The 24515-nt window shown below is 36.9% G+C and overlaps 1 protein-coding gene across 5 annotated transcripts in view; it reads left to right on the top strand.

The window, feature by feature from the left end:
* SRBD1 (S1 RNA binding domain 1) overlaps positions 1-24515 on the top strand; it is a 144468-nt gene that overhangs the window by 37284 nt on the left and 82669 nt on the right. For all 5 annotated transcript variants that reach the window (XM_067293159.1, XM_067293160.1, XM_067293157.1 and 2 more), the window contains 2 exons: positions 167-257; positions 1470-1577. In XM_067293159.1, coding sequence (XP_067149260.1) covers positions 167-257; positions 1470-1577 — 199 coding nt within the window. The remainder of the gene's footprint in view (positions 1-166; positions 258-1469; positions 1578-24515) is intronic.

Below are 24515 nucleotides of genomic sequence, written 5' to 3'. Positions count from 1 at the left end.
CCCACCATAATTATTTTTATAATAAGATATAAAAATGAAAGGGAAGGATGGTTTATTAAAAAGCTTTCTGTGTGAATCATCAAATTACTTTAGTAGTTCAGCAGGAAATAGGAAATAGCTTTTGGATCCCTGTTTTTATCAATGGCTTTGTCTTTCATTGTTCTAGGTCAGATACTCCATACTGATGTCGTCTACTTGCACTCTGGTCAAGGATTTCGTGAAGCTGAGAAGATAAAGAGGCATCTTCTACAATACAAGTATGCTAAGGAAGCTTCCACTTATTATTTCTTACTAAATCTAATAGAAATCTTCACTATATCAAGACTGGCCTTTGGGTGGAATCAGAGTTCTACTGATTTAACTGGAATTACTCTTTTACGTAGCTCAGGGCTTATTTTTCTTTCGGTCTGTGTTCATGCTTTTATGATACGTATCTTTTAGAAGCATGTGAAATCAAAGAATGACTGTGACTAAAACTGCATGATATGAATGTATCTCCATAAAACTCTGCTGATCCGTTTAATTTTTAGGAGTAGAAATTAACATTCAGCTAACGAACAGGTTTGGCCCCCCCATCTCATGTCCTTGTCCTCCTTTCCAAATAAAATCACTGACCAATGCTTGCCTGTTTGAAAAGCCACATTTAGTTTCAGAAGAGTTGTGTTAAGCAAAGGAAATCTTGCCTGGATAGAACTCTGGACTGACTCACAGATGAGGACAGTGTGATTACAGGGTTATTGTAGTTAGATCTTTTGGGATCCCCTGTGGACAGACAGCTGGTCCACTGAATCAGCTGCTGAACTGCCACTGTATACAGTCTGGTTTGTCTTTAAGCATTAGTTTGCCTTTAAACATGGTGGTTTGGTGGCTGCCTGGCTGTGTTGGGGACGTTCAGAGGGAGTAACCTTGCAAGCTGTTGCAAACTATAACGTTCCTATTAAGGAACTGAAATTCTGATTGCTTGGGCTTCTGCCCTTTTTTGTGACTTATACAGATGAAGGAAATACGAGGTTAGAAGGGTTCGAGGACTGTGAATACATTACCTTTCTTTTATGAATATGAAGCATCATTTTTGTTTTCTCTGTTAGTATTGCCACTGTTCAATTCCATCACAAATGAGTGAAAATTTTGCCTCATCTCTCGAACTGTCGTACTGAAGACCTGTTAAACACAATGTGATATCACTAGTCTTACTAGTCTTGCAACCTTCCTTTCCCCTATTGTGCCTTATCGGGCTTGATTTTTTTTTTTTTTAATTTTTATATTTTAAGTCTGGTTTCCAGTAAAGATGCTAATCTTTGTGAGGTTCCAAGATCCTCCTGAGGTATGTGTTCTTATTAAATATAAGCCCTGTATTATGCAAAGTAATTGTACATCAAAATTATTGTGTATCAAAACTGTCTGTAAAAAAACCTTAAAAGAATAATTAAGAATAACCTTTGTTTTTTTTCTTTAAACCCTGTGCAAAGCTGTAGCACTGTTGTGATTGGCAATGGCACAGCCTGCAGAGAAACAGAAGCTTACTTTGCTGACTTAATTATGAAGAAATACTTTGCACCGTTGGATGTCGTTTACTGGTAAGATCGCTTTGCTTTCTGTGATGTTCATCTCTTCACATTTTAACTTAACAGGTATTTTTAAGTATAATTTTTGAAGTGGTTCTTTCTGTCATCTCATCTTCTTTTTCTGCTGAGTCATGCTGACTCATCCTTCTAGCCAAGGGAAGATGGCTGAAGCTCTTTGGAGCAAGATGGTAGTTCTCTGAGTCAGTAAGAGACACTCACTGAAGTTCCTCTTCTTGAAGCTCTCTCTGTTGCCATTACTGTTATAACAGAGTCTGGCAGCCTAGCAGCTTAAACCTACGCCAAGGACTTGTGTTTGCACTGTGTGTTTAACTTCCTGATCAATGAGGTTTAAACGCAAATGTTAATGCTCGTGTTGTCTATGGTATGGAATATTTGCTAATCCTGGGCAGAGAGAGGTCCGCAAGAAAATATTTTGTTAATATCCAGCAGAAAGTTGTGAAGGTATTTATCCTGTTACAGCTTCAAATTTTATACATTAGTTTGTTGAACTCAAGCTAAACTATTCTGCTTTTGGTTTGAATGATAGCCATTCTATATTGCTTTCTTTTCCATCATGCAGAACTGCTCTTAATTTTTTATTCACACTTGGGGTTTTTTTTCCCTTAACCTTTTTTGTGACTTAAATCTTGGATTACTCTTTGTGCTGAAGCAATATTTAGTTTTTACTGTGTTAGCATACTGAAATACATTGTCTAAATTTTTTAAAAAGACATCACCTATTTCTGTTCAAACTACTACTCCATTTAATGGACCCTCCTCTCCATAGGTTATAAAGTTATCTTACAGAAATGTTCAACAATGTATTGTTCCTGTGAAATGACGCTATTATTTCATAGCACTGTTCTTTGCTTCTATGATGAGTATAAATTTGCAACAAGATTGATGCTTCAATCTGCTTTTTATTTCAAGAGACATAGCAGGGGTTTTCAGATTTTTTAAATTCTTTGCAAAGGAAAGAGACCGTTCAAGCTTTTGAAAAGTTGTGTATGCTGTCTACTGAATTCAACCCCCAAAAAGTGGATTTGTATAGACAGTACAGAATGGCAAACACTTCACACTGAGTTTTTTGGCAAATAGTAAATTTCACTGTTGTTCACCTCAAGCAGTTTAAAAATCCTTTATGGTAGCATAAACACTTTGTTCCTTGTCTGAAGGAGCCATAGTCATTTGATTTGAATAGTTTTTCATCATATGCTACAAAATGCAAGCAACTGTTTAGTCATACAACAAAATTTATTTATATAATACTCTGGGTGGTTTTCTTACTGTGGTTTCTTCTGTTTTTCTATTTTCTCCCTGTTTGTAGAGCAAGACTACAGAATTTGCAAAATTATTATCAGTATTGATTTTGAGCTGATAGAACTACTAAGTTCTTGGAACTGATAAAAACTGTTGTGAAATAGGAATTAGTATGAGGCAGAAGTCATAGAGGTTGTCAAGTAGGTTGCTTTGTCTAGTAGTGTCAGATTTTGGGGAGGGGTGGGGGGGTCAGGGTGGCTCATTTTTACTTAGGACCACTGGTGAATTTTAAATTTTTCCAGAATTTGTTTTGGTGTTTGTAGGAAAAATATGTAAATGTAATTGTTGATCCACAAGAATAATTATTGCAAAAAAAAAAATAGCATAATCAAAGTAGTATTTAATCTCACTATTTCTTTATATTGTAGTGATGTTAATGGTTTCCTTGTGTTATGCTCATAAATGATGAAAAGTTGGTCCCTACCTCAGAATCTGTATGTAGAACACTGAGGTACTATATAGTAAAATAAAGAAGGAAGATTTTAAGTTTTTATTGCACTACATGTTATAGATGAACTTTTTGATACTGTACTATGCAGATACTACCATCTGGAGTGTGTGTATGTATGTAGGCTTACAGATAAGCTGGGCTTGCAGTCCTGATGTCTTTTGTCCTATTCTGACATTCTTGACTGAGTTTCTTTCTTCAAGATGAGGATTCCCATGTTGCCCTTTCTGCTAAACCAGTTTTATAGGCATCTCATTGCATTATCTAGTGCTTGTGTTTCACAGCCTTGCCACTGAATCCTGCAAAGTAGCTACTCTGTCCCCATTCTAGCTCCAGAAAACTTTCTTCTTAATCTCCTTGGTATTTCTTAGTAGCAGAAAGTAATGATGATTTTCCCCCTCTTCCCCCAAATAATCCAATAAAATGCCTGGAATTCATGTCAGGCCTTTTAATACTTAAGTCTGAGCTTAAAAGCATAAGTATCTTTGCTAAATGTGGAGCAGCTAGTAGAGAATGATCATTTGAACAGTAGGTCACAGCAGGCATATGTTGCAAAGTCACTGCTACCTTTTGAGAGGGACCATGAAAGATGAAATGGAAGAATGAGCTCTGTCAGTCATCTTTAAAAGTGTTTTGATGCTGTAAGAAAGCATGTTCTGTGCGACTGACTCTTCACTTTCCACGTACTAAGTCTTCCCTTGATTAGTTTTTCTCCTGTACCTTTTCTCATGATAGAGAAAATGTGAGGGCTTTGTTTACCTGTAGGTTGAACACAGCTCTTTAATTAGTTTGATGGAAACCTGTAGTATACTTTTGGATCAAGTGATCTGTATAAATTGTTGGTTTTCATTTTAAGTCTATAAGAAACCAATTTAAGTAACTTTGGAACAGTTCATGCTTAAAGAAGATCTGCTTCAGAAGGTTGCAGCACTAGGCAAATGGGCTTACAATTGAATTCAGTTGTTTGAACTGTTTAAAAAAAAAAAAGAAAAGAAAAAGAAAGTACTTAAGTGCAACTGCATTCTATTACAGTTTAACACTGTACCATTTTCCAAGCGTTCGGCCTCTCACACTCATGCACTGAACGGCGGGAAGGCAGAAATCCCTGCCCAGTGGAATTGAACTCAGTTCATTGCTATATGCAGATTTTGGAGAAAAGCCAATCGTACTGGAGTTCGGGACCCCAAAGGACCCCAAAGAAAGTCGCCTGGCAGATGGGGCTGGATTGTTTTATAGGACTTTAAAAACAAAATTTCAATCAATGTTTTAAGCTGTCATTCAAGAGAGGTGGCTGATAGGAGCTACAGACTTTAACTTCTTTTGCAAATAAAGCCTGCAAGATGATACTACTTAAATTTATAGTTAAAAGTGGAGATAGGGATCAGAAGTGATTTTTCTTAAAAAATAAACAAACAAATAAATAAATAAAAATAGCCTGTTCTTACTCTTTTACTTCCAGTCCATATACTTAAGCTGTACCAGTATTGAGAGATTTTCAGAATAATTTTCTTCATGGAAGCCAGTTAAGTTTGTCTCTTAAAAACATTGTGATATTTTATTTGATATTTATTATCAATAAACCAATTATGAATTATCAATCATTTATTTGATATTTATTTATCACGGTATTTTATTTGATCATCACTTTGTGTTTTTCTAGTACCAATAAATATGTAAAAGCCAAGCTATTCAAATAAGTCCTCAGCAATGACAATTACATACTACGTATAGTTTTACTGAACTTTTCTGACAAGACAAATCGGTGTAGACAGTGATAGGAAATGAGGCATATGGCACGCTTTTTTTTTTTTTCTTTTGTGGCTTTAAAAACCTCTCTGGACTCAGTTTGACAATTTTTGATTTAAAGCAAATATTTTTCAATATTTTTATAACCAACACACTTTCAGATACCTACATCCAACCTAAATAACTGCAGGACCCCTTTCCCCCACCCCCCACCTCCCCAATGTAGTTTCCCTTGTAGAGCTTTGTTTATTGACTTAGATTACGACTGGGCTAGAGCCCAGAGACAGTCATATCTGGTCGTTAGGTTTTTTGTTACAAATCAGTTTTTGTTACAAGGTTCAATAAATATTCTTGATTATTTATGTTAGTTCTATTGTGAGTTCATGCCAAAGATACAATGTATTATAACCAAAACAGATGTTCTGTTTTAGACAAGTGTATTTGTTTTAACAGGACCAGAAATGTAAATGAAACAACAGTGTGTCAGCATTAACATGGCAGATGATAAACTTTTAGGATTTCATTGGCCTTTTGGATTAAATTAAAATCCTGAAAAATTCAGGAATCCTGTTCCATATTTAGATCACTGCAACTGTGGTTTCTTTTGACTGCTGTCAGTTCTAGGTATCTTGGGACTGAAAACTATCTGAATGATGGGTGAGCTATGCTAGAGTAGGATAACACAAACAACTCAATCATATTTAGAAAAATAAAATTGCAATTTTTTCTGCCTGAATGTTTCCATTGTCACAATACAAGCATTTTTGCTGGCCAACCTTATTTAATTACTTGTTATATTAATCCAAACTTAGAATAAAGTATTTCAGCTCATATCAAAAAAGTTTGATAGGTACTGTGAATTGGTCATGATTTTCAACAAGCTGTAAAGTAAGAGTAGAGACAGGCAAGTGTGTTTTTGGTTGTTTTGTGGGTGGCTTGGTGTTTGTTTTTGTTATGCTTTGTTTTAAACTTGATACAAAATCCTTTTGTCACCTTCAGCAAAATGTTTTCTGACTCTTGAGGCTTTATAAGCAATCTAATTGAAAATTTACTGCTCCTTAAGTTCAAACATTTCTGTACTGTGACAAATCAGGGAAAATCTGTAATGTCTTGTAAAGTTCTCATTTGGTTTTCTTTAATGTTTAAATTGTCTCTTTTAGAATACTTAGAAATGTTCTGCTGAAGTAGAATAGGACCATTTAATACCTTTTGAAGTTGGAATTTGGTGGCGAGAAATTGATTTGGAAATGTTTGTTCTACAGGGTTTTTGGTCCATTTGTACTTTATAGGTGTCTGCACATGCTTTAAATATCCCTTTCAATTTTAATGTGTTTTATGTTGTTGAATATCTACATTATACTCTCTCAGCTTTAACAAATGCCACTTTCCAGTTCTGTGCCTCTACATTTCTAATGTTACACTAGCTTAATTCCCATTACTTTTCTGCTTCATAGCACTAAGTTTGAAAGGGACCTAACATTCGGGTTCACATTATGATAATTAGGTTTCAAAGCAGTGCGGGGGGATTAAGATGTCTGAAGTCTAGTTGCCGAATGAAGTTCAGAACTACTTGTAAAACTTGTTTGAGTGGTTAACAGAAGTGGTTTTATTTATTCAGTGCTCATGCAGCATTAATCCGTATTTCATCAGGTACCCACAGTGCTGTAACTCTAGATACGACCTTGGGACTTAATAAGGAAAACTGAGATGGGGTAAATTAATGTGCCATGAAAGAGGTACATGAAAGATAGCCAACATCAAAGCACCTTTTCAAATAAAGTGGTTGATATGAATCCTCTGGTATTTAACACTGTCTGTCAAATGTTTCAGCTGGTTTGCATCCTTTTACAAGCTATTGCTTGCTGCATTAATGCAGTTGTTTCAAGTCTGTTGAGAGTCCAGGGTGGGGGGTGGGTAGGGATATGGGAAACTTTATTCCTATTTCATTTTGATTATATTTACTTTAAGTTGTTATTTTGGTCCGTTAGGCAATATAACAATATCAATGACACGTTTATTACCTGCATCAACACATCTTAAGTCATAAGATGTCTAATACAGAATGTAGAAAATAGTTTGCAAAATTTTTGCAAAAGGAATACATATTCTGCAGAAACAGTGCACGCACATCTGACCTGTTCACTGAAGAACCTTTGTGCTGCTTTCATTTCTTTCAGGCTCTAATGGAGTCATGAGAAGTTCTAAATAACAAAGAAACAATTTATTGAGCAACAGATTAAAATGTGTGTGAAGAGGATATAATCAGTAAAAATATTTAAAACTATGTACTGTACTGCTTTCCAACCAAGCTGTCTTTTGTCCCTTCCTTACAAGTAATTATCCATTGTGATTATTTATCGAAACTGCATAAAATATGGTCAAGTACACTTCAAGTAAACAATCATTTTGTGTATGTTTGTATTTGAGACTGTCCTGTAAACTGGAACTTTACTTTGCATAGAGGCTTTCTCCTCTTGCTACACTTGATTATTCATAAGTTTTGGTAGTAATTAGTCTGAATATGTTCAGCACAGTATGAACTGTAACAAGTAGCAGCATTCAAAATGGTATCTGAGGTTTGTTCCTGTTACAACCACAAACTGTTATCTAAGTTGAGCTGAATCCATCCTATGTTCAAAAGAGAAATTCAGAAGTCCTCTTAGATTCTGAAGCAGTCTAGGAAAGGAAAGATTTGGTTTTTTTCCCCCTAGCTATGTTGCTTATTATAAAGGTTTACTGTAGGTAGTAGTACGATCTTGAACCATTTTCTGAGTTTTTTCAGAAGGAAATAAGGGGAAGCGATGAAGAAACACATAAATGGCACAGGTGAAATAGATGATAATTTCTGGCTTGTATAGCATGAAATTGAAATTCTTGAAACAGATTTTAAAAGTAATACATTGAAGCTGTGAAATGGTCTTGATAACAATGAGGGAAATAAGAATAATTATGGAATAGCCTCTTATTTGAATTCTGTTTCAGAGAAACAACTTTACTGTTGTTAAGATGAGAACACTGTCTATTTGGGAGTGTGTCAGTGCGGCTAAAGAGATTATGAATTCCTTTAAGTACAGAAAGGAGAAAGTTATATGTGGAGTCTAGACTTTAGCAATGTGAAATGCAGGCAGGGGGGAAAAAAGTAACTAGTGAAAGAAATCTAAATCTAGAGGAGAAAAAGTCAATTTTTCCAGATCACTAGAACATGTCATTTGACTCAGGTCCAGGACAATCTATGGGAAAATAGTTTTGGTGTGTGGGGAGGAATTATTCACAAAACTTCTCTTCTTTGTTTTATCCTTTCAAGAGAAAATCATAGTAACGGTAGTATCAAACAGTGATTTAAAAAGTTATATATGTGTAAATCTCATTAGACATTGTAAAGTTATTAAACATAAGAATTGCTTCTATAAAATTAGGAAAAATTTTAGGCCAAAAAGCTGGTAAGCACATAACAGTGTGTTCAAGGGCACCTCTGTTTACTCTTTAATTGGAAATGTACTGATCTCAAATCCAGTCTTGCAAATCAGATAGTCAATGTGATAACTTTATCACAATAATTCCCTGCCCCGAATATATATATATTTTTTTCTTTTTTCTCATAGAGGGAGAAGTCATTGTCATATTCAGGATTGCAAAATAACTTCTACTTTCAATCTTATTTTATGTTGCCCACTGAGCAGTAATTTGTACACAGGGGTGCTATTTCCTTGTAGAAATCTTTGATATTTTCAGATAAATAAATAAAACATGGTGTTTTTTAGATAACGAGCTAGTAGGCATCTGCTATTGCTGTATAGCAGAAGTCAGGTGAAGAAGGGGAAGCATATGAAAAAATATTTGCAAACAGAAGAACAAGAAAAAGTTGAAAATCTAAAAGGTAATTCAGAGAAGCCAGGCAAAGAAAGATATACAATGAACAGTGCTAGTACTTCTGCTCTGAGTGTGTCTGTCGGGCCTTTGGGAGCAGTTATGGAATATGTGTGTTGTACAGAGTACCTTCATGGTGCAAGACTACGCATCTCATTTCAAAAACTCACTTGAGAGAAAAAAACCTCAAGGGGGTACCTCAGAGGTTAAAAATAACTTCATTTTGAAATAAAAAGCTTATTTAGGTTATTGTTATTTGTTATGATTATATCCTTTGGACGTAACCTTTTTTGTGCTGTTTGGTCAACAGCACACTGTTGTTCTCAGTTTTGTCTTGAAGAAAGTCTCCATGAAGAGCTCATACAGGCGATACTGTAACGTACTTGTCTCTCGCAGAGTCATTGTTCTCGTTACCTCTTCCTTCAGTCCAACAATCTTCTTTCTCTGAAGGGTCACCAAACCACCCTTCCTTGTGATGGCTTTCAGCTCACTCACATGATTTCTCGAGTGTTGGTAGGCACATTGAAGGATGAAACTTATAAGCTGCAGTCTGTGTCTGAAAGGTTGCATATGGGTCTCTGCACTGTGTATGCCAGCTTCTCAGCAGGAAAAGACATAGGACCCTTTTTTTTAAGAGATGTGTAGGGAGTGGCCAAGTTCTCAGAATGCTTTGAGGAATGCAAGAAGTCTGAGAAATTCGGTACTTGGTAGAGGAAGCTGTGCAAAAGGAACCAAGGTACTGTCAGGGAATAAAGGGCAAGGCATTTTCATGGTACTTCCTCCAGACAGAAGCCCTCAAATGTGGTTATGGGAGTTTTGTAGTGTGCAGGAGGAGTGTCTTGCAAAAGGCTACATGCACCTCTAGCTGCCTTCTGCTCACACCAAAGCTCTTTTGAGCTGTGCATTCCTGTGCATTGTCTTTTCAATACAGCATATTCTGACAAGAGGATAGTTTCCCTGTCCTGTTCCTTTCCCTCCCCTAATTGTTTGCAGGAGTGAATGGACAGTGTACATGTCCAAACTTAAAACTGGTGGGGACTTCAGTTGAAAAGTGCAACCTAATGATATATTGTTGCTTCTCACAGTAAGCGTTCAAGCAGTATCTATAAATACTTGCCCAATAATACATTTTTTTTGGCTGGAATGAGCTGAAGAATGTTTGTTTTATGTTACTCCAGAGCATGTTTTAAAATGGTGTCTATTCATCATAAGGCTTAGAAGGTAATGATCTAGTCAATTACTGTGAGACACTATAGGCAGAAAAGGAATCAAGGTCCTTATGCAGCCAGGATTGTGAAGGTTTAATTATGTGAGCCCTGAATGTTCCAAACTTGATGTTAATACTGGTCTCAAACAAAACAGAAAAGCTTAGGCATTCAGGTAAACTTCTGCAGCACTATTTTAAGAGCCTCAAAAATTAGCATGTATGATTCATTGTCACTGTAGGTGGTTGTTTTTTGTCTTTTTTGCTTTTTCCTCCTAACCACATGTTCATAGAATTGCTGAGGTTGGAAGGGACCTCTGGAACTTGTCTAGTCCAATCCCCTGCTCAAGCAGAATCAGCTAGAGCAGGTTGCCACGGACCATGTCCAACTGGGTTTTGAATATCTCCAAGGATGGAGACTCCACAACCTCTCTGGGCAATTTGTTCCAGTGTTCAACCACCCTCACAGTGAAGAATTGTTTTCTTATGTTCAAGTGGAATTTCCTGTGTTTTCAATTTGTGCCCATTACCTCTTGTCCTGTCACTGGGCACTACTGAGAAGTGTCTGGCCTTGTCCTCCTGATACCCTCCCATCAGGTATTTATACACATTGATAAGATCCTCCTGAGCCTTCACTTCTCCAGGTTGAGCAATCCCAGCTTTCTCAGCCTCTCCTTGTATAAGAGATGCTCCAATCCCTTAATCATCTTTGTGGAACTTTGCTGCACTTGCTCCAGTGAATCCATGTCTGTCTTACAGTGGGGAGCCCAGAAGTGGACCCAGCACTCCAGGTATGGCCTCACCAGTGCTGAGTAGAGGGGAAGGATCACCTCCTTTGACCTGTTGGCAACATTCTGCCTGATGCAGCCCAGGATACCATTGGCTTTCTTTGCCACAAGGGTTCATTGCCGACTCATGGTCAACTTGGTGTCTGCCAGGACCTCCAGGTCCTGCTCTGCAAGCTGCTTTCCCGCTGGTTGGCCCCAGTGTATACTGGGGCAAGGGGCTGTTCCTCTCCAGATGCAGGACTTGGCACTTTGCTTTGAACTTCATGAGGTTCCTCTCTGCCCATTTCTCCAGCCTGTTGAGTTTGCTTTGAATAGCAGTGCAACCAACTGGTGTATCAGATAATACTCCTAGTTTTGTATCATCTGTGAACTTGCTGAGGGTACACTGATCCCATCATCCAGGTCATTAATGAAGATGTTAAACAGTACTGGACCCAGTGTCAACCCCTGGGGGACACCACTAGTGACTGGCCTCCAGCTGGTCTTAGCGTCATTGATCACAACTCTTTGAGCCTGGCAGTTCAGCCAGTTTTCTGTTCCCCTCAGTCTCCACTTATCTAGACCTTACTTCATCAGCTTGTCTATGAGGATGGTATAGGAGACAGTGTCAAAAGCCTTCCTAAAGTTGAGATAAACAACATCCACTGCTTTCTCCTCATCCACCAAGTCAGTCAGCTCATTGTAGAAGACGATAGTCAAGTTTGGTTAAGCATGTTTTCCTCTTTGTAGATCCATGCTGACTATTCCCAATCACCTTGTCCTTCATGTGTCTGGAAGTATTATACAGGATTAGGTGCTCCATCACCTTCCTAGGGGTTGAGGTAAGGCTGCATGGCATGTAGTTCCCCAGATCCTCCTTCTTGCATTTGTTGAAGATAGGAGTGACACTTGCTTTCTTCCACTCCTCAGAAACCTCTTCTGATCGCCATGACCTTTCAAAGATAATCGAGAATGGCCTAGCAGTGATACTGGCCAGCTCCCTCTGCACTTGTGGGTGCATCCCACCAGGTCCCATGGACTGTTGTACGTCCAGTTTTTCTGAATGGTGCCTAACCTGATCCTCCTCCACTGAGGGTAAGTCTTCCTTGCTCCAGACTTTCCCTCTGGTCCCAGGGGCCAGGGACTCCTGAAGGCTGGTCTTCTTGGTAAAGACTGAGGCATGGAATGCCTTGGCCTTTTCTGTGTCTTTTGTCCCCATGGCTCCTGCCCCATTTAGCAGCGAGCCCACATTTTCCCTAGTCTTCCTTTTGCTGCTCATGTACTTGTAGAAACCTTTCTTGTTGCTCGTCACAACCCTCACCAGATGGGCTTTGGCTTTCCTAACCCCATGCTCACTCAGTTTCTAAATTCCTCCTGAGTCACCTGCCCCTGCTTCCACCTCTTGTACTCTTCCTTTTTATGTTTGAGTGTAGTCACCTCCACTTCTGTTTGCTAATGGCAATGGATTATGATCAGATTCGGATGTTACCTGCTCAAACGGAAGCCAAGAGCAATTAGATAGTGGCTAAACTGAATGATGGTGAATGTTTGCTTTTGATATATTTTTTGATTTGCGGATCGTTGAAAACTTACTGGTGGTGGTGCAGAATTTGTGTATGGTACTGCCACGCTAACAAAGTCTTTAATACTCAAATGTGAATGTAAATAAATTAAAACTAGTAAAATTGTTAACTTATGATTTACCTCAGTATTGTCTTTCCGTCTAAAATATATGATACTTGTGGTATTTGGGATATTATTGTATTATCTTCTTCATAGAGGCATTAGAAATATGTGCTTGTGTGTATTTAAGTGATTTTGTTGTGAAATAGCTGTGAGAATTGGTAACTTTTTACCAGGAATGATTAAGAAAATTAATTTAGGCTCTTCACCATGTAAAAAAGCAGGATTACTTATGGAGCCCTGTCAGGAGTTAATTTAAGTAGAGGCATCCAAATATACAGAGTGATTAATATTGATAGCATCCAGATTAAAATGATATAAATCCATAATGTATCCTTTGATTTGTGAGGTACTAAGACTGAGTATTATTGCACAGTCTGACCTGGTTGTATATTTGGATAGTGTTTTGTCTTCAAGTCGACGTTCTGTAGGAACATAATGGAAAGGTAAGCATTTTTCCAGTTTTGTGAGATTGCCAGTAATATGTTTTTACTTAAGTTGAGATTCTGCCAAACTTCATACCTATTCATTTGTGAAACCACATTTGCTGTTCTGCATTTCAGCTCTTACTGGGCTGCCTTTATTGTTGTGAGATGTGGTATATAGATTTATTTATTTATTTGAATTTAAACTGTACTATTATAGTTGATGATGATAGCAGAAGCTTAGGTTAGGTGGTCAGATTATTTTAGGTTCTCTAACACTCTACATTATGTACCTTAATTTCAGTGGCTTTTAACTGATAGATTTACCTTTGAGAGGAAACTTTTTATCCTGGATCTCTGTTAGGGAGTGTGTATATGTGAGTTGCATGTGTTTTTAAAGAATAATAGGAAATGGCTGGGAAAAAAAGTTCCTTTTCCCTTTGAAGTATCAACACTGTTAAGTTATCTGGAAGAAATGAAAATTTTCAGACAGATCCAAAGATTGGATAGAAGCCTCCAACTCTCCCTCTGAAAATCTGCTCAGGGTTGTTTGAGTACTAAACCTCAGGAAATTGACATTTGGATGGCTGCTAAAAAATTCTCTCAGTACCCTGAGCTCAAATATTACAAACTTTGAATAAAAAAAGAAAAATAACTTCGATTTTAGGGAAACTTGAAAATTTGACTTTAATTACTTCTGTGTCTGATAGCTTGAGAATCTTCCAGGACTGAAAAGCAAATACAGTGTGTCTGTCAATACAGCAAGGGCTCTTCCCCTCTGCAGTTACATAAAATGTTCTTTTCTACTCCTGATTTCAAGCTATTGGCTTTTAGAGGCTGTTAACAGTGCAGATCTGAGTCCTACCCGTGTTGCACCTTAAGTCAGACTAATTCTGTATGATGCTGAAACTGGGACCTATGGTTGTCTGGACTCTTGACTTTTCTGATCAAGAAAGTGCATGGCAGTCTTAAAAGCTTCATAAATGACATCAAAAGAAGCCACAGCAACAGGAGATGCTTCAGCATACTCCTGATGTTTTCAGGGCACAAGAGGCAGAGAATATATACATGCTGTGTGTCTCAAAGGGTCTTTGAGTAGGTTATTTCAGCTTGAAAAGGCATTAGCTGTAACTGAAGGTGCCTGTCGAGAATTCCTTCTTATAACTGGATTCCAGCAGTCTTGTCAATGATGAATAAGTGGAGGGAATGAGAAATGATCCATTTGTCATAGTTCATGATATGGAGGTAAGAAACAGTATGTCTAGAAGCAGACATCAAAAAGCACAAGCTATGTGAAGCACCTTCTTTGGTACCAGGCCCTTTCAGCAGGAACAACTGGGAGAACAGAGAAGACAAAGAATATAGTTGGAACAGCATTTAGTTTTGTTAGCTGTTGTGTCAAACTTGTTTTCCTTTGGCATAAATAAAGCTGCACCTTTAAAATGTGTAATTTTAAAAAGATACTGAAAGGAATGTCAGAGAAATGAAGCCTAGTAGATTCTTAAGAATCATAGTAATGGTTTTGTTTACATCTTTGTTAACACTTGGTGAAAGAGAAATGCTTTTGGTACCTTTTGATAGCACAGAACTGAGAGAATGAACAAAATGTAAAGGAATATAGCCAATTCAGGTAGATAATATGTTTTGGTAAATTACCTATTGCTTTTGTAGATTCCAACCTATTTATACCAACCTGTTTGTTTAAGGATGTGTTTGTAGAAATATTTAACAAGCTCATCCCATTTGTATTGTCTTCCCTTCATATGGTTGTATTATCATAAATCAGATTTGTCAAGTAATTTGACTTACATATAGTTTATCTATAGAAAAAAATTCTGCGATTCAAGTGGTGCATTGTGGAAACTATATAATTTCTGGTGCACAGAGAATGGAAAACAGGTATGCTAAGATCGCAGGACAAAATATTGTAACTGGGGGAACAAACTAGTTGCTGTGGGCACTTCAATATAACAAAAAAGGATAAAGCAAGAATGAGTGTCTGGAGGTTAAATTCAAGTAGGTTTAAATTAGAAATAAGGTATGTGCTTTTAAGAATCTAAGTGATTGATCCTTGGAGTGAAATCATCAAGGAAAAATTGATTATTTGTGTCTTGGTATCTTCAGATCAAGACTGGATGTCTTTCTGGATGTGTGGGATTTATAGGAAAATATAGAGAATGGCTGTTACATAGCCTGAACTGCATGGATCAGACAAGACAACCTAATGATCTCTCTCACCTTAAATCTTTGGAAAATGTAACATGCATGGACAGACATTCTTTAGGAAAGATATTTGTGTGAAAGACTTTCATAGTTAGCTTCGGCAGTTTAAGGGATCTATTCTGCTATAAGTAAATAACAGAATTCTCATTGATGTAATTTGTGATGACCAGAGCATAACTAAACAGATACGTTTGTGGGTTGTTTTGACAATTGGAGGGAGAATGGCAGAGAAAGCGGGTGATGAGATTTCCGTTCCCCCCCCCCCCTTTTCGGTTATAGATTTGGTTTGATGGCTTGAAATGCAAGTTTAAATTTAGTTGTGTCCTTCTAGAATTTTGTGCATTATTTTCCTTTTCTTCAAACACTCAAAAACTCCTGAAAGCAAATTTTTTATCAAGATAAAAATAATGGTTTAATTGTATTCCTGTTTGTACCTGCAGATAATATATGACAGTATCTAATTATGTTGAATTATTTCAAGTAACATCAGATCTTTCAATGTTATTCAAACAGCTCAGCTGCCTTTGGAGCTTTCCAAATAAAAATCTTGGAGGAAAAAAAAATATGTTCATCTATATGCAGTTATGGTTATTGCTAATATTAAATTGGCTCTTCACATAAAACTTCTCTCTCAAACCTTATTAATTTTCATATTTCATTAAACATCTTTGGCAGCTAAGGCAACATGCCTACTGCTTGTTCAATTCTTTTATTGGGATGTACTAGAACTAACATTTGGATAAAACACATTTTGACATTTGAACTTGATAAGAAATGTTTCAGGGAAACAATTTAGACATGCATCTTCACTGGATGATTCTCTTGTCAGCATTATGATGTTGTACTGTAAATACACTTTGGAAGTAGGCTTCAGTAAAATCAGTGATGCATTTATTACTTGTTCGTGGTCTATTTTTCCTCATAGTGTTATCACAGCTCAAAGTTACTTTGTCATATTTATTATTAAAGTTATTTTCTAGAAGTTAGTTTGTCATTTTTAAGTAAATCAAATGGGATATTCCTGTATTACTTCTCAGTGCTTATCTCCCTACTGAAGGAGATGTTAAATCTACTCCTCTGCTGCAAAAGTTAATAGAAAGAGACATTGTCAATTTGAATGTTTTTAAATTAACTTTTATCACAATTTTAAAATTGTTATGTAGTATCCTTTTAATATGTCCTGTTTCTTCAGTTAACACAAACATACTTTTAAAGGAATGCTTAACAAGGCTGTCCTTTTGTCTCCTATTCCTGTTTTCCTGCTCTGCTTATGAATATTTCTTTTTGTATGGGCCCATGCTGGTTCTGTTGGCACATTGCTGTTGCTTTACCTGTCTGTCCACAGCTACTTGTTGCCTTCTCAGTTGTAGCTTTCTCTTTACTGAAACTGGCTAACGACCCTTTGGAGGTTCTGGAGAAGACCATCCATTGGAAAGGCAATGCTGCTGACGCTTATTAGCAGAGCAAAGTAGGGGAAATTAGTTTTCCTTCACTGTCATCTTTTTGGTAAAGTGGTTACTGTAGGTTGACTCTTGATGCTAGCAAGAGTGAAGTTTTCTGACTGAGATATGATTTTAAATAATGAACTGATTTGTTGCTAACCAAAAAAGGAAATTGGTGACATCTAAGAAGATCCTCTTTAAATTTTAAAGTCTATAGGGAATTTCTAGCTTTTTATGAATTAAAAATCCAGATTAAATGTTGATTATAGAGGTTTGTGTAAATATATTTTATTTAATATGTAATGCAGAAAGTGCAGTGTTGATTGCTTTTTGGTCTGCTTGAAACATTTGGGCATTATGAAGAAGCTAATTTTTTGATAGTATTAGATTGTGATGAGCTACAATTTATCATTAGTACAGTGAACTCCAGAGAAGCTTTATGTATGTAAATTGTCTTTGGGTAATCTGAAATACCAGTTTTTGCACCCAATAAAGATTGGAACTTTTAATTCTTAAAACAGACCCCCTATTTAAAAATTTTAATAGAATGTGTAGCTGTGGCTTCTTATTTTTGAAGCTTTTGTAAGTAAGCTTCTGTTGGATTTCATGAGAAAATGTAAGCTTGGAGTTTCTTCACTGTGCAACAGTTGGTAAAACTAAATTGCATAAATGGCACAGAGCTTGTAATGGTGATGATTACACTGAGCCCTTCTAAACTTCAGAGGAACTTGAAATGCTTTGTTCTGATTCTCAGGGTTTGAGTAAACCCAAATCCAGTTTGAGATATCAGTAATTTTAAGTTTTATTTACATTTTTAAGCAAGTTTTTCCACTTCTTGAATGGAATCCTGAACACACTTGTCTAAATATTTTTAGAAAATAATTTTCAAATATGCATTTTAGAAATATTTACATGACCTCTTAGGATTAGGTTCTCCTTTCTACAATTGTATAAATTTGTAGCAAAAAACTAATGAAAGGAAAGTGGTAATTGGACCCTTATCATTTAAAATCTACAAGCATGCTTCCTTAATAGACTTTGGATCTGAATTAGTTGAGTATTTATTTATGTTTAGGCTTGGAAGTCTATCCTTTCCCTGGGGCAAAATTATTTAATATTTGTGCCATATTCCTTTCCATCCAGCTATAATACTCCATCCCTGTAGTGGGTAAGAAATAGTCTCAGCCTCAAAATGCCCTGACCAGTAAAAGCCCTAGAATGGTCCAGTACAGCTCTTGGTCACATTGTTGCAAGTGATGACACTGGTGTGTGAATGTGCGCCGTGCGCTCTTCTGGCTCGGGGCCCCAGCGACCCTAATGGCAGCAATCGTCCTGGGCTGTCTATCAGAGGGAGGCTGATGATGAGGCTTGCTTGGCGCTGCCACCTTCCACGCTAGCCAGCAGAGCTGAGCAGGCGCCTGAGGGCAGAAGATGCTCTGCTGTATTAAAGGGTGTTGCGTAGTCCACTCTGGCGTATGTTCTCCACAACCCCCGGTAGGAGTGGTCTGCATCAGCCAGAATGCCTCGAGGCTCTCCACTGCTGTGCTGCAGTAGAGTCTCTAGCAGATAGACTCTCATTCTCATCTAGACAGTTAAAATATGCTTCTGTGGTTGTAACACTGTGGTATCCATACCCCCAATCTCCAAATTTTTTTTTTTTTTTTTTTTAGTAACAGATGTTAGTTATCAACTGCAAGAATATTTGTAACATTTTAACATCGGACGCTGAAATCAAGTGGGCCTACTCTGCTGCTGCAAGAATCAACAGTGCAAATATTCCCATTAATTTCATTTCTAAACAATTTCAATTTTTGTTTTTGCTTGTAGCATTTGAGGAAGCTAGGCTTTTCAACAAGTTTTCAGTGCAGCTCTGTTTAAAAACAAATAGCACTGAGGACTTTTAAAATCTCAAAGCTAGTTTATCAGACTCTATTTGGGGGCAAATATATACTGCTTTTCTGAGAGGTATGTATAGTGTTGAATTTTTAAACTGCCATTAAAAAAACTCTGGACCTTAGTTTTAATAGCATTGAAACCTCAGTTCTCAGCTATGGTGAATCCAAGTGTTCTCATTAGTCTGCCCTGAGCCCTGAGCAACCTGCTCTAGCTGCCCCTGCTTTGAGCAAGGGGATTGGGCTAGACTGTCTCTAGGTTTGCCTTCTGTGATTCACTGAAATCCTGTAACTTCCAAAAGTTGAAAGAATTGTTCCAAGGTGCTAATTCTGCATTGATTATTTATCTTGCAGAATCCAGCCATAAGAGCCTAATGATCAGTCCACAGAAGTCAGTTTGGTGTCAATGTGCATTGCCCATATAACTGTAATCTTGGCCAATATTTACAGGTGTAGGTTGTGATTGACTGTTCTCACTTTCTTTATAATGTCCTCCAGAAGACTCTTCAGCCTACTTTTCTTTCTTGCTGCTCAGGGATGAATTGGCAAGATTCTTTGAAAGAATTTCTCTCCTTTTGAAGTAATGTGTGTAGTGGGGAGAGAGGACAGAGGTTTGAAAGGAGGAAGAAGGACATTAACAGGGTTTATTTTAGGGCTTCAGGTCTGGGGGCGCTTCTTGGGCTGTTGCTGCCATTTTATGCCTTCCAAGAAGAAACTGATTTTGAACTTCCTGTTGTGAACTTTGTCATCTGTTAAGAGAAAATAACTTAGTTGTGTTTGAAAAGGATGAACCAACCACTTTATTTTCATTACTGTTTGTTTAAAATCACATAATGTTACTTGTAATTGTGACCCACAAGTCCTCAAATGTTTCTAAGAAACTTTCTCCATATAAAATGGGTCTCAAAAAGAGGGCTAGCATGATTAAAAACATGCATATGCCAAGACTTTGCAGCTGCAAAATATTTGTAGGTGGACTTGCAAGTAGTTAGATGTATAAAAGTGTTAATGAATCTTTACCCTATTTGAAGATATTCTACTGTTAGATTTGCAGGTGATTGAGTACCTACCTACTGTGCTACACATCTGTGACTAGGGAATGACTTTGAAAATTGTGATGTAAAAAGTAGGATATAAAATAATCCACGTGTGTTTTTATGATTCAGATGTAAAGATACCTCTTTAAATATTAGAAAACCTTCCTCTCCTATGCTTTCACATTTGGATAGGTAAAAAAAAGATTTTTTTTTTTCAGTTTTAATGTAATTGCTTAGAAATGAAGCATGAGAAATTTCAGTCCAGAAGAAGAATTTTTAAAGTGTTTGTAAATGGATGAAAAACGTGTTTTAAATGAAGTGGTCTTTCAGCATATGTTTATGCTAGCTCTAGTAATATTACTCATGATAAGTCTGTAGTGTGGATTCATCACAACCTTGGGGAACAAATTATTCTTGTTTGAAAGAATTGGGGGAAAAAAGTATACCACTACCTAACTGAATTTTTATTTTACTAATTTCAAATTTTGTTTTTGCCTTGTGTTTTTTTTCCTACCCTTATGTTAGAGTCTTACCAAAGACATTTGTATTTTCTGTAAAAATGTGCAATTCATGAATCCATTTCAGGTTTGTGGGGATTTGGTTTTTTTTGTTTGTTTCTTTTTTGAGGTTTGTATATGCTTCTATTTGTAGCTCAAAATAAGAAGATATCCACTGTTTTAAATGATAAAAAGATAAACAATAATGCAGCCAGTGTTTAACCCCTTTTCATTTGGAAATATGTTCAATTCACATTAACATCTCTTATTGCACATGCCCAGAAGATGCATATGATATCAGTAGAATAACAATATTTAAAAACATGACAATGAGGAGCACTAGAGAAGACATGAAAGAACCCTAGAGGCCTAAAAGGAGAAAACTGTATAATTTAATAAGAAAACACTAATTCTACTTATGTTGCTCTACAGACACTTGAGTAAGTCTTCTCACCTTGAAATCTGTGTCTGAGAAATGTAACTCTAAGGAAGAATTGATTTTAATTGTGAACATCTTGCTTTTGAAGGGATATATTTTAAAATGCCTTTGTGATTACAGATACAAATTCTTTTATGCATCTTTGATCTTTTATAATATGCTTGCTAATGTAAAGCAAGCTTAATTTGACTCTTTCTGACTTTTTGTGAAAAATGTTTTGTTCTGATAATTGTTCAGGCTTTCAGGCCATAAACAGTCAGAGGCAGCCAGTGTGTCCTTACCCTCCCCCTCAAACTGCTCTTCCTTGACTTTTTCCCTGTTTGCTGCTATAATCCTTTTCATACTATGATGCTACAGTTCCTTTATAGGTGATTAATAGATTTTGCTGGGAGCACTAAACTAGTCCCTGAACATACAGGCTTTTTTCCAGTGAAAAAAATTTCCTTGATGGACAGAATGAAACTCTTCCTTGATAAGTGGCAGCTTTGAATATTCCTAAACTACAGTAAGGTATCAAAATTACTTTTGAGAGATAATAGCATATGATTTTTATAATAAGGTCTGTGTAAAGCACCATTTACTTTATCTAACATCTGTCTCTAGTATTTTAAGTTAGAGAATAGACACAGGAGGCTTATCTACTGTGAGCTGAAACAGATACCTTTTTAAAATGAATTACAAATCAAAGACAGAAGAAATATCACTACTAGAAAAATTTAGTCACACCTTTTGTTATTATATAATACCTCAAAGAAGTTTTCCAGTCAAGAATCACTCCAATTTTTTCTGGGTTTCTATATGTGTACCAGGAAGTGCCTGTAGTTCAAAAATATTTAATATGACATGATCAGATACAGCCCAGATCATAACAAGGATGAGGAGGGAGGAGCAGCAGTGGTGGAACTGTATTTAGCTCACACAGTGCGGAGCATCTATCTTGCACTGGTTAACCCGTAATAAAAGGGGTAGAGTTCACTCTAATTTTTCCCATGTATCCGTACCAGGGAAGAGGGCTTGCTAAAGAGATCAAGTATTAGGATCAGTGATATTGTAAGAAGGGGGGAGGAAAAACAGAATAAAGCCTGAATCAAGGCAAAGCTACAGGCCAAAATTTTGTATAAATCAAGGCTATAGAATCTGCACCAAAATTCTGGTTGAACTCCTTCCAAAATGTTTAGAATGAGCATTAAAGGAAATGACAATTGCTGGAGGTGCAATTCTCCAAGAGGCATTTTGCTCCATTTGTTGTGGTCTTGTCCAGTTATATTCCACTCTAGGGACAAAGTCTCCATGACAATTAACATGATTTTAAACTCCAGCCTTTGGTCTGGCATGATTAACTGCATTTTAGCCACTGCAGTCGCTGCATGTTTGTTGCCCGTTTTCCAAATAAAAATGATTCCAGGGGTCAAGTGGAGCTACTAAATAGCATGTTCTTGTAGCCTTTCTAGGTAATTTAATACAGACTATTAGTATACAACACTTCTTAACACTTCTAGGAAGTTCATTGACAAATTAACTGGTTGAGAGGTCCATTTCATATTTACTAGAGAAGCCCACAGACTCTCCTTAACGAATCACCTGTGTCTTAAATGTCTTGTGTCCCACAGCAGGGCAGTGTCATAGGTAGGATAAGGCTTACAACAGGGAAATGTTGCAGTTTGAGAAATTAGGCAGACTTTTTGGCACATATCCCTTTTCGGGTCTGAAACGGAAACTTGAGATTTCAGACTAAACAGAAGCTGAGAACAATTGCTCAGAGTTCGGTTAGGTGTGTATCAATTAGATTATCTCTGAAAGAGAAGATAAGTGGTACTTGTGGAGAACAGTGGAAGTTAGCAGGGGAAGAGAAGAAGAGACAAGTAACTTATAGCCAGTAGAACATGGAGAAGTAGAAGGAAAATTAATATGTCAAAAAAAACGCAATATGTCGGTGACAACACCAAATACAGACAGTACTAGCAAACTCTAGCTATTCCTTTATTGGCAGAGATCTTTTAAAAACAAAACAAAACAAAAACAGTCTTTTTTTTTTATCATTTGCTCCAAAAAACTCAGTTCCTTTTATTTTATAATGCTCCACCTTCAAGGTACACTTGAATAATTATGCACAAATATGTCATTTAAGAGTTCTAGAATTTGCACTGCTTGCTAGTATGATTTTTAAAAGCAGTCTGGGTTGGTCTTATCTTCCTCAAGATCCTGCCTGGCTGGAGATGGACTGCATGAAACACCTTCTTTCCCCTTGGGCTGCCACTGCTGCTGGGGTTTCCACTTGGCCAAGTGGAGAACAAGCTGCGAGCAGGATGCTGTTAGTGATGGCGCTCTGCTCTGAACTTGCTGCTTCCTTTGGGCCGTTGGCTTTCAGGGCTTGTTTGCTTGACCAAGCTCTGACCAAGGATTAAGAGGGGCAGGGGCTAATGTTACTGGTTGGACTCTTCAGTTTGGAAGAGTTTTGTTAGGTTTTGGGGGGAAATGACAGAATCTTTTTTTGGAACGTGCCATGTTTTTGATGTGTCCATCTAGGCAATTCCATGTAAAGAGTGTCTATGAATACATCAGACCTGAGCATTTAACACTACCTAGTGCTTTTCTTCTTTTTTGAAGCTGTGACTGCAAAAGTTGTTTTTCCTGTAGTAGGTAAAATAGGCTAGGTAAAATCTTGTCAATATTCAGCTACATATATATTTTGTTTTTTAAACATTTTTTTCCCCTTGAAGTCATTGGGACAATTGTGTGCAAAGAGTGAATGTTGGCAGGAGTGGTCTTGAAATCATGAAATATATTCATAAAGAGTATACCAATCTTCATGCCTATTTTTATTTTTAGAAATGGACTTTCGGGTTTTCATTTCCCATGTCAATCCTGAAGCCTTTTTTACTGTCTTTCTTTGGTTCTAAGTCTGAACTGCTGGGCATTTAATGTTAATTGGCTATAGATAGGTAATTTTTTAACAGTTTTTGATACATGTATTCCTAATTGAATATATGTAATTATCATTAACTCTGCTTAGAATTATTTTAATGCTATGATGTTTTTAATAACATTTTTAAAATTAGAATTAGGAAGACCATGACATTTCTATTTCTATATTTATTTATTTATTATTTGTACTTGTCCTCTTAAGTTGAGGAAATATTTTATTCTATAACTATTATCCCAGTTGCTGTGGTTCCTTTCCAAGGCATTGCTACAATGGGGAAAAGAGCAGTATTTAAATTCCATCTCTAAGTTCCTACTATATTACAGTGTTTAAAGTAAAAATAAATGACTTGTTGCTTTTTTGTTGGATGATTAAGTTGGAAGTAGACTTTGGACATGAAGTTCATATATTAAAGCTCTTTGCAAGAGCAGAAAGCAGCTTCAGCTCAAACCAGTTTATGAGCTATGACAGGACCTGTTTTCTGAAACTGTCAATAAAAATGGTGGGGGCAGTCACAGGTAACTGTCACCTTCAGTCTTGAGATGTGCCACACTAGGTCTTTCACTTTTCACTATAGACACGGGACGTGTATTTCTTCTGGGGATGAATCCGCAGCACCAGTTTTGTTCTGATAACAACATCTGGCACTAGATTGATTTAACAGACTATGAGGTTTGCTCTTTTCAGATATGCACTTGTACGGCAGCTTCTGTACAGCTCTGACATGGCCACACGCTGCTGTTGTTTTTTCTGCCTCCTAGCACCACGTGTGAAGCTAAAGCTCTTTGACACCTGCCATTTGGACCTTTTTCTTACTGAAAAATGTCATCATTTTCAGACAAGATGAAGACAGATATCTGATCATGCTTCCGTTTGCAGGGATGTGCTGAGGGCATGGTTCACAGACAAATGAATAAAGGATTACGGGCCATAGCTGTACAGTTAGTTATGTTAGTTTAGTACAGTAAGTAGTTTTTGTTTCATTTAGGGGTTGAGTTATATCTAATGGAGAAGAAATTAAATCATGATGGCTTTTT

Source organism: Apteryx mantelli, chromosome 3, assembly GCF_036417845.1.
Source record: "Apteryx mantelli isolate bAptMan1 chromosome 3, bAptMan1.hap1, whole genome shotgun sequence".
NCBI classification, from domain to species: Eukaryota; Metazoa; Chordata; class Aves; order Apterygiformes; family Apterygidae; genus Apteryx; species Apteryx mantelli.
This window is presented reverse-complemented; position numbering and strand designations above follow the sequence as displayed.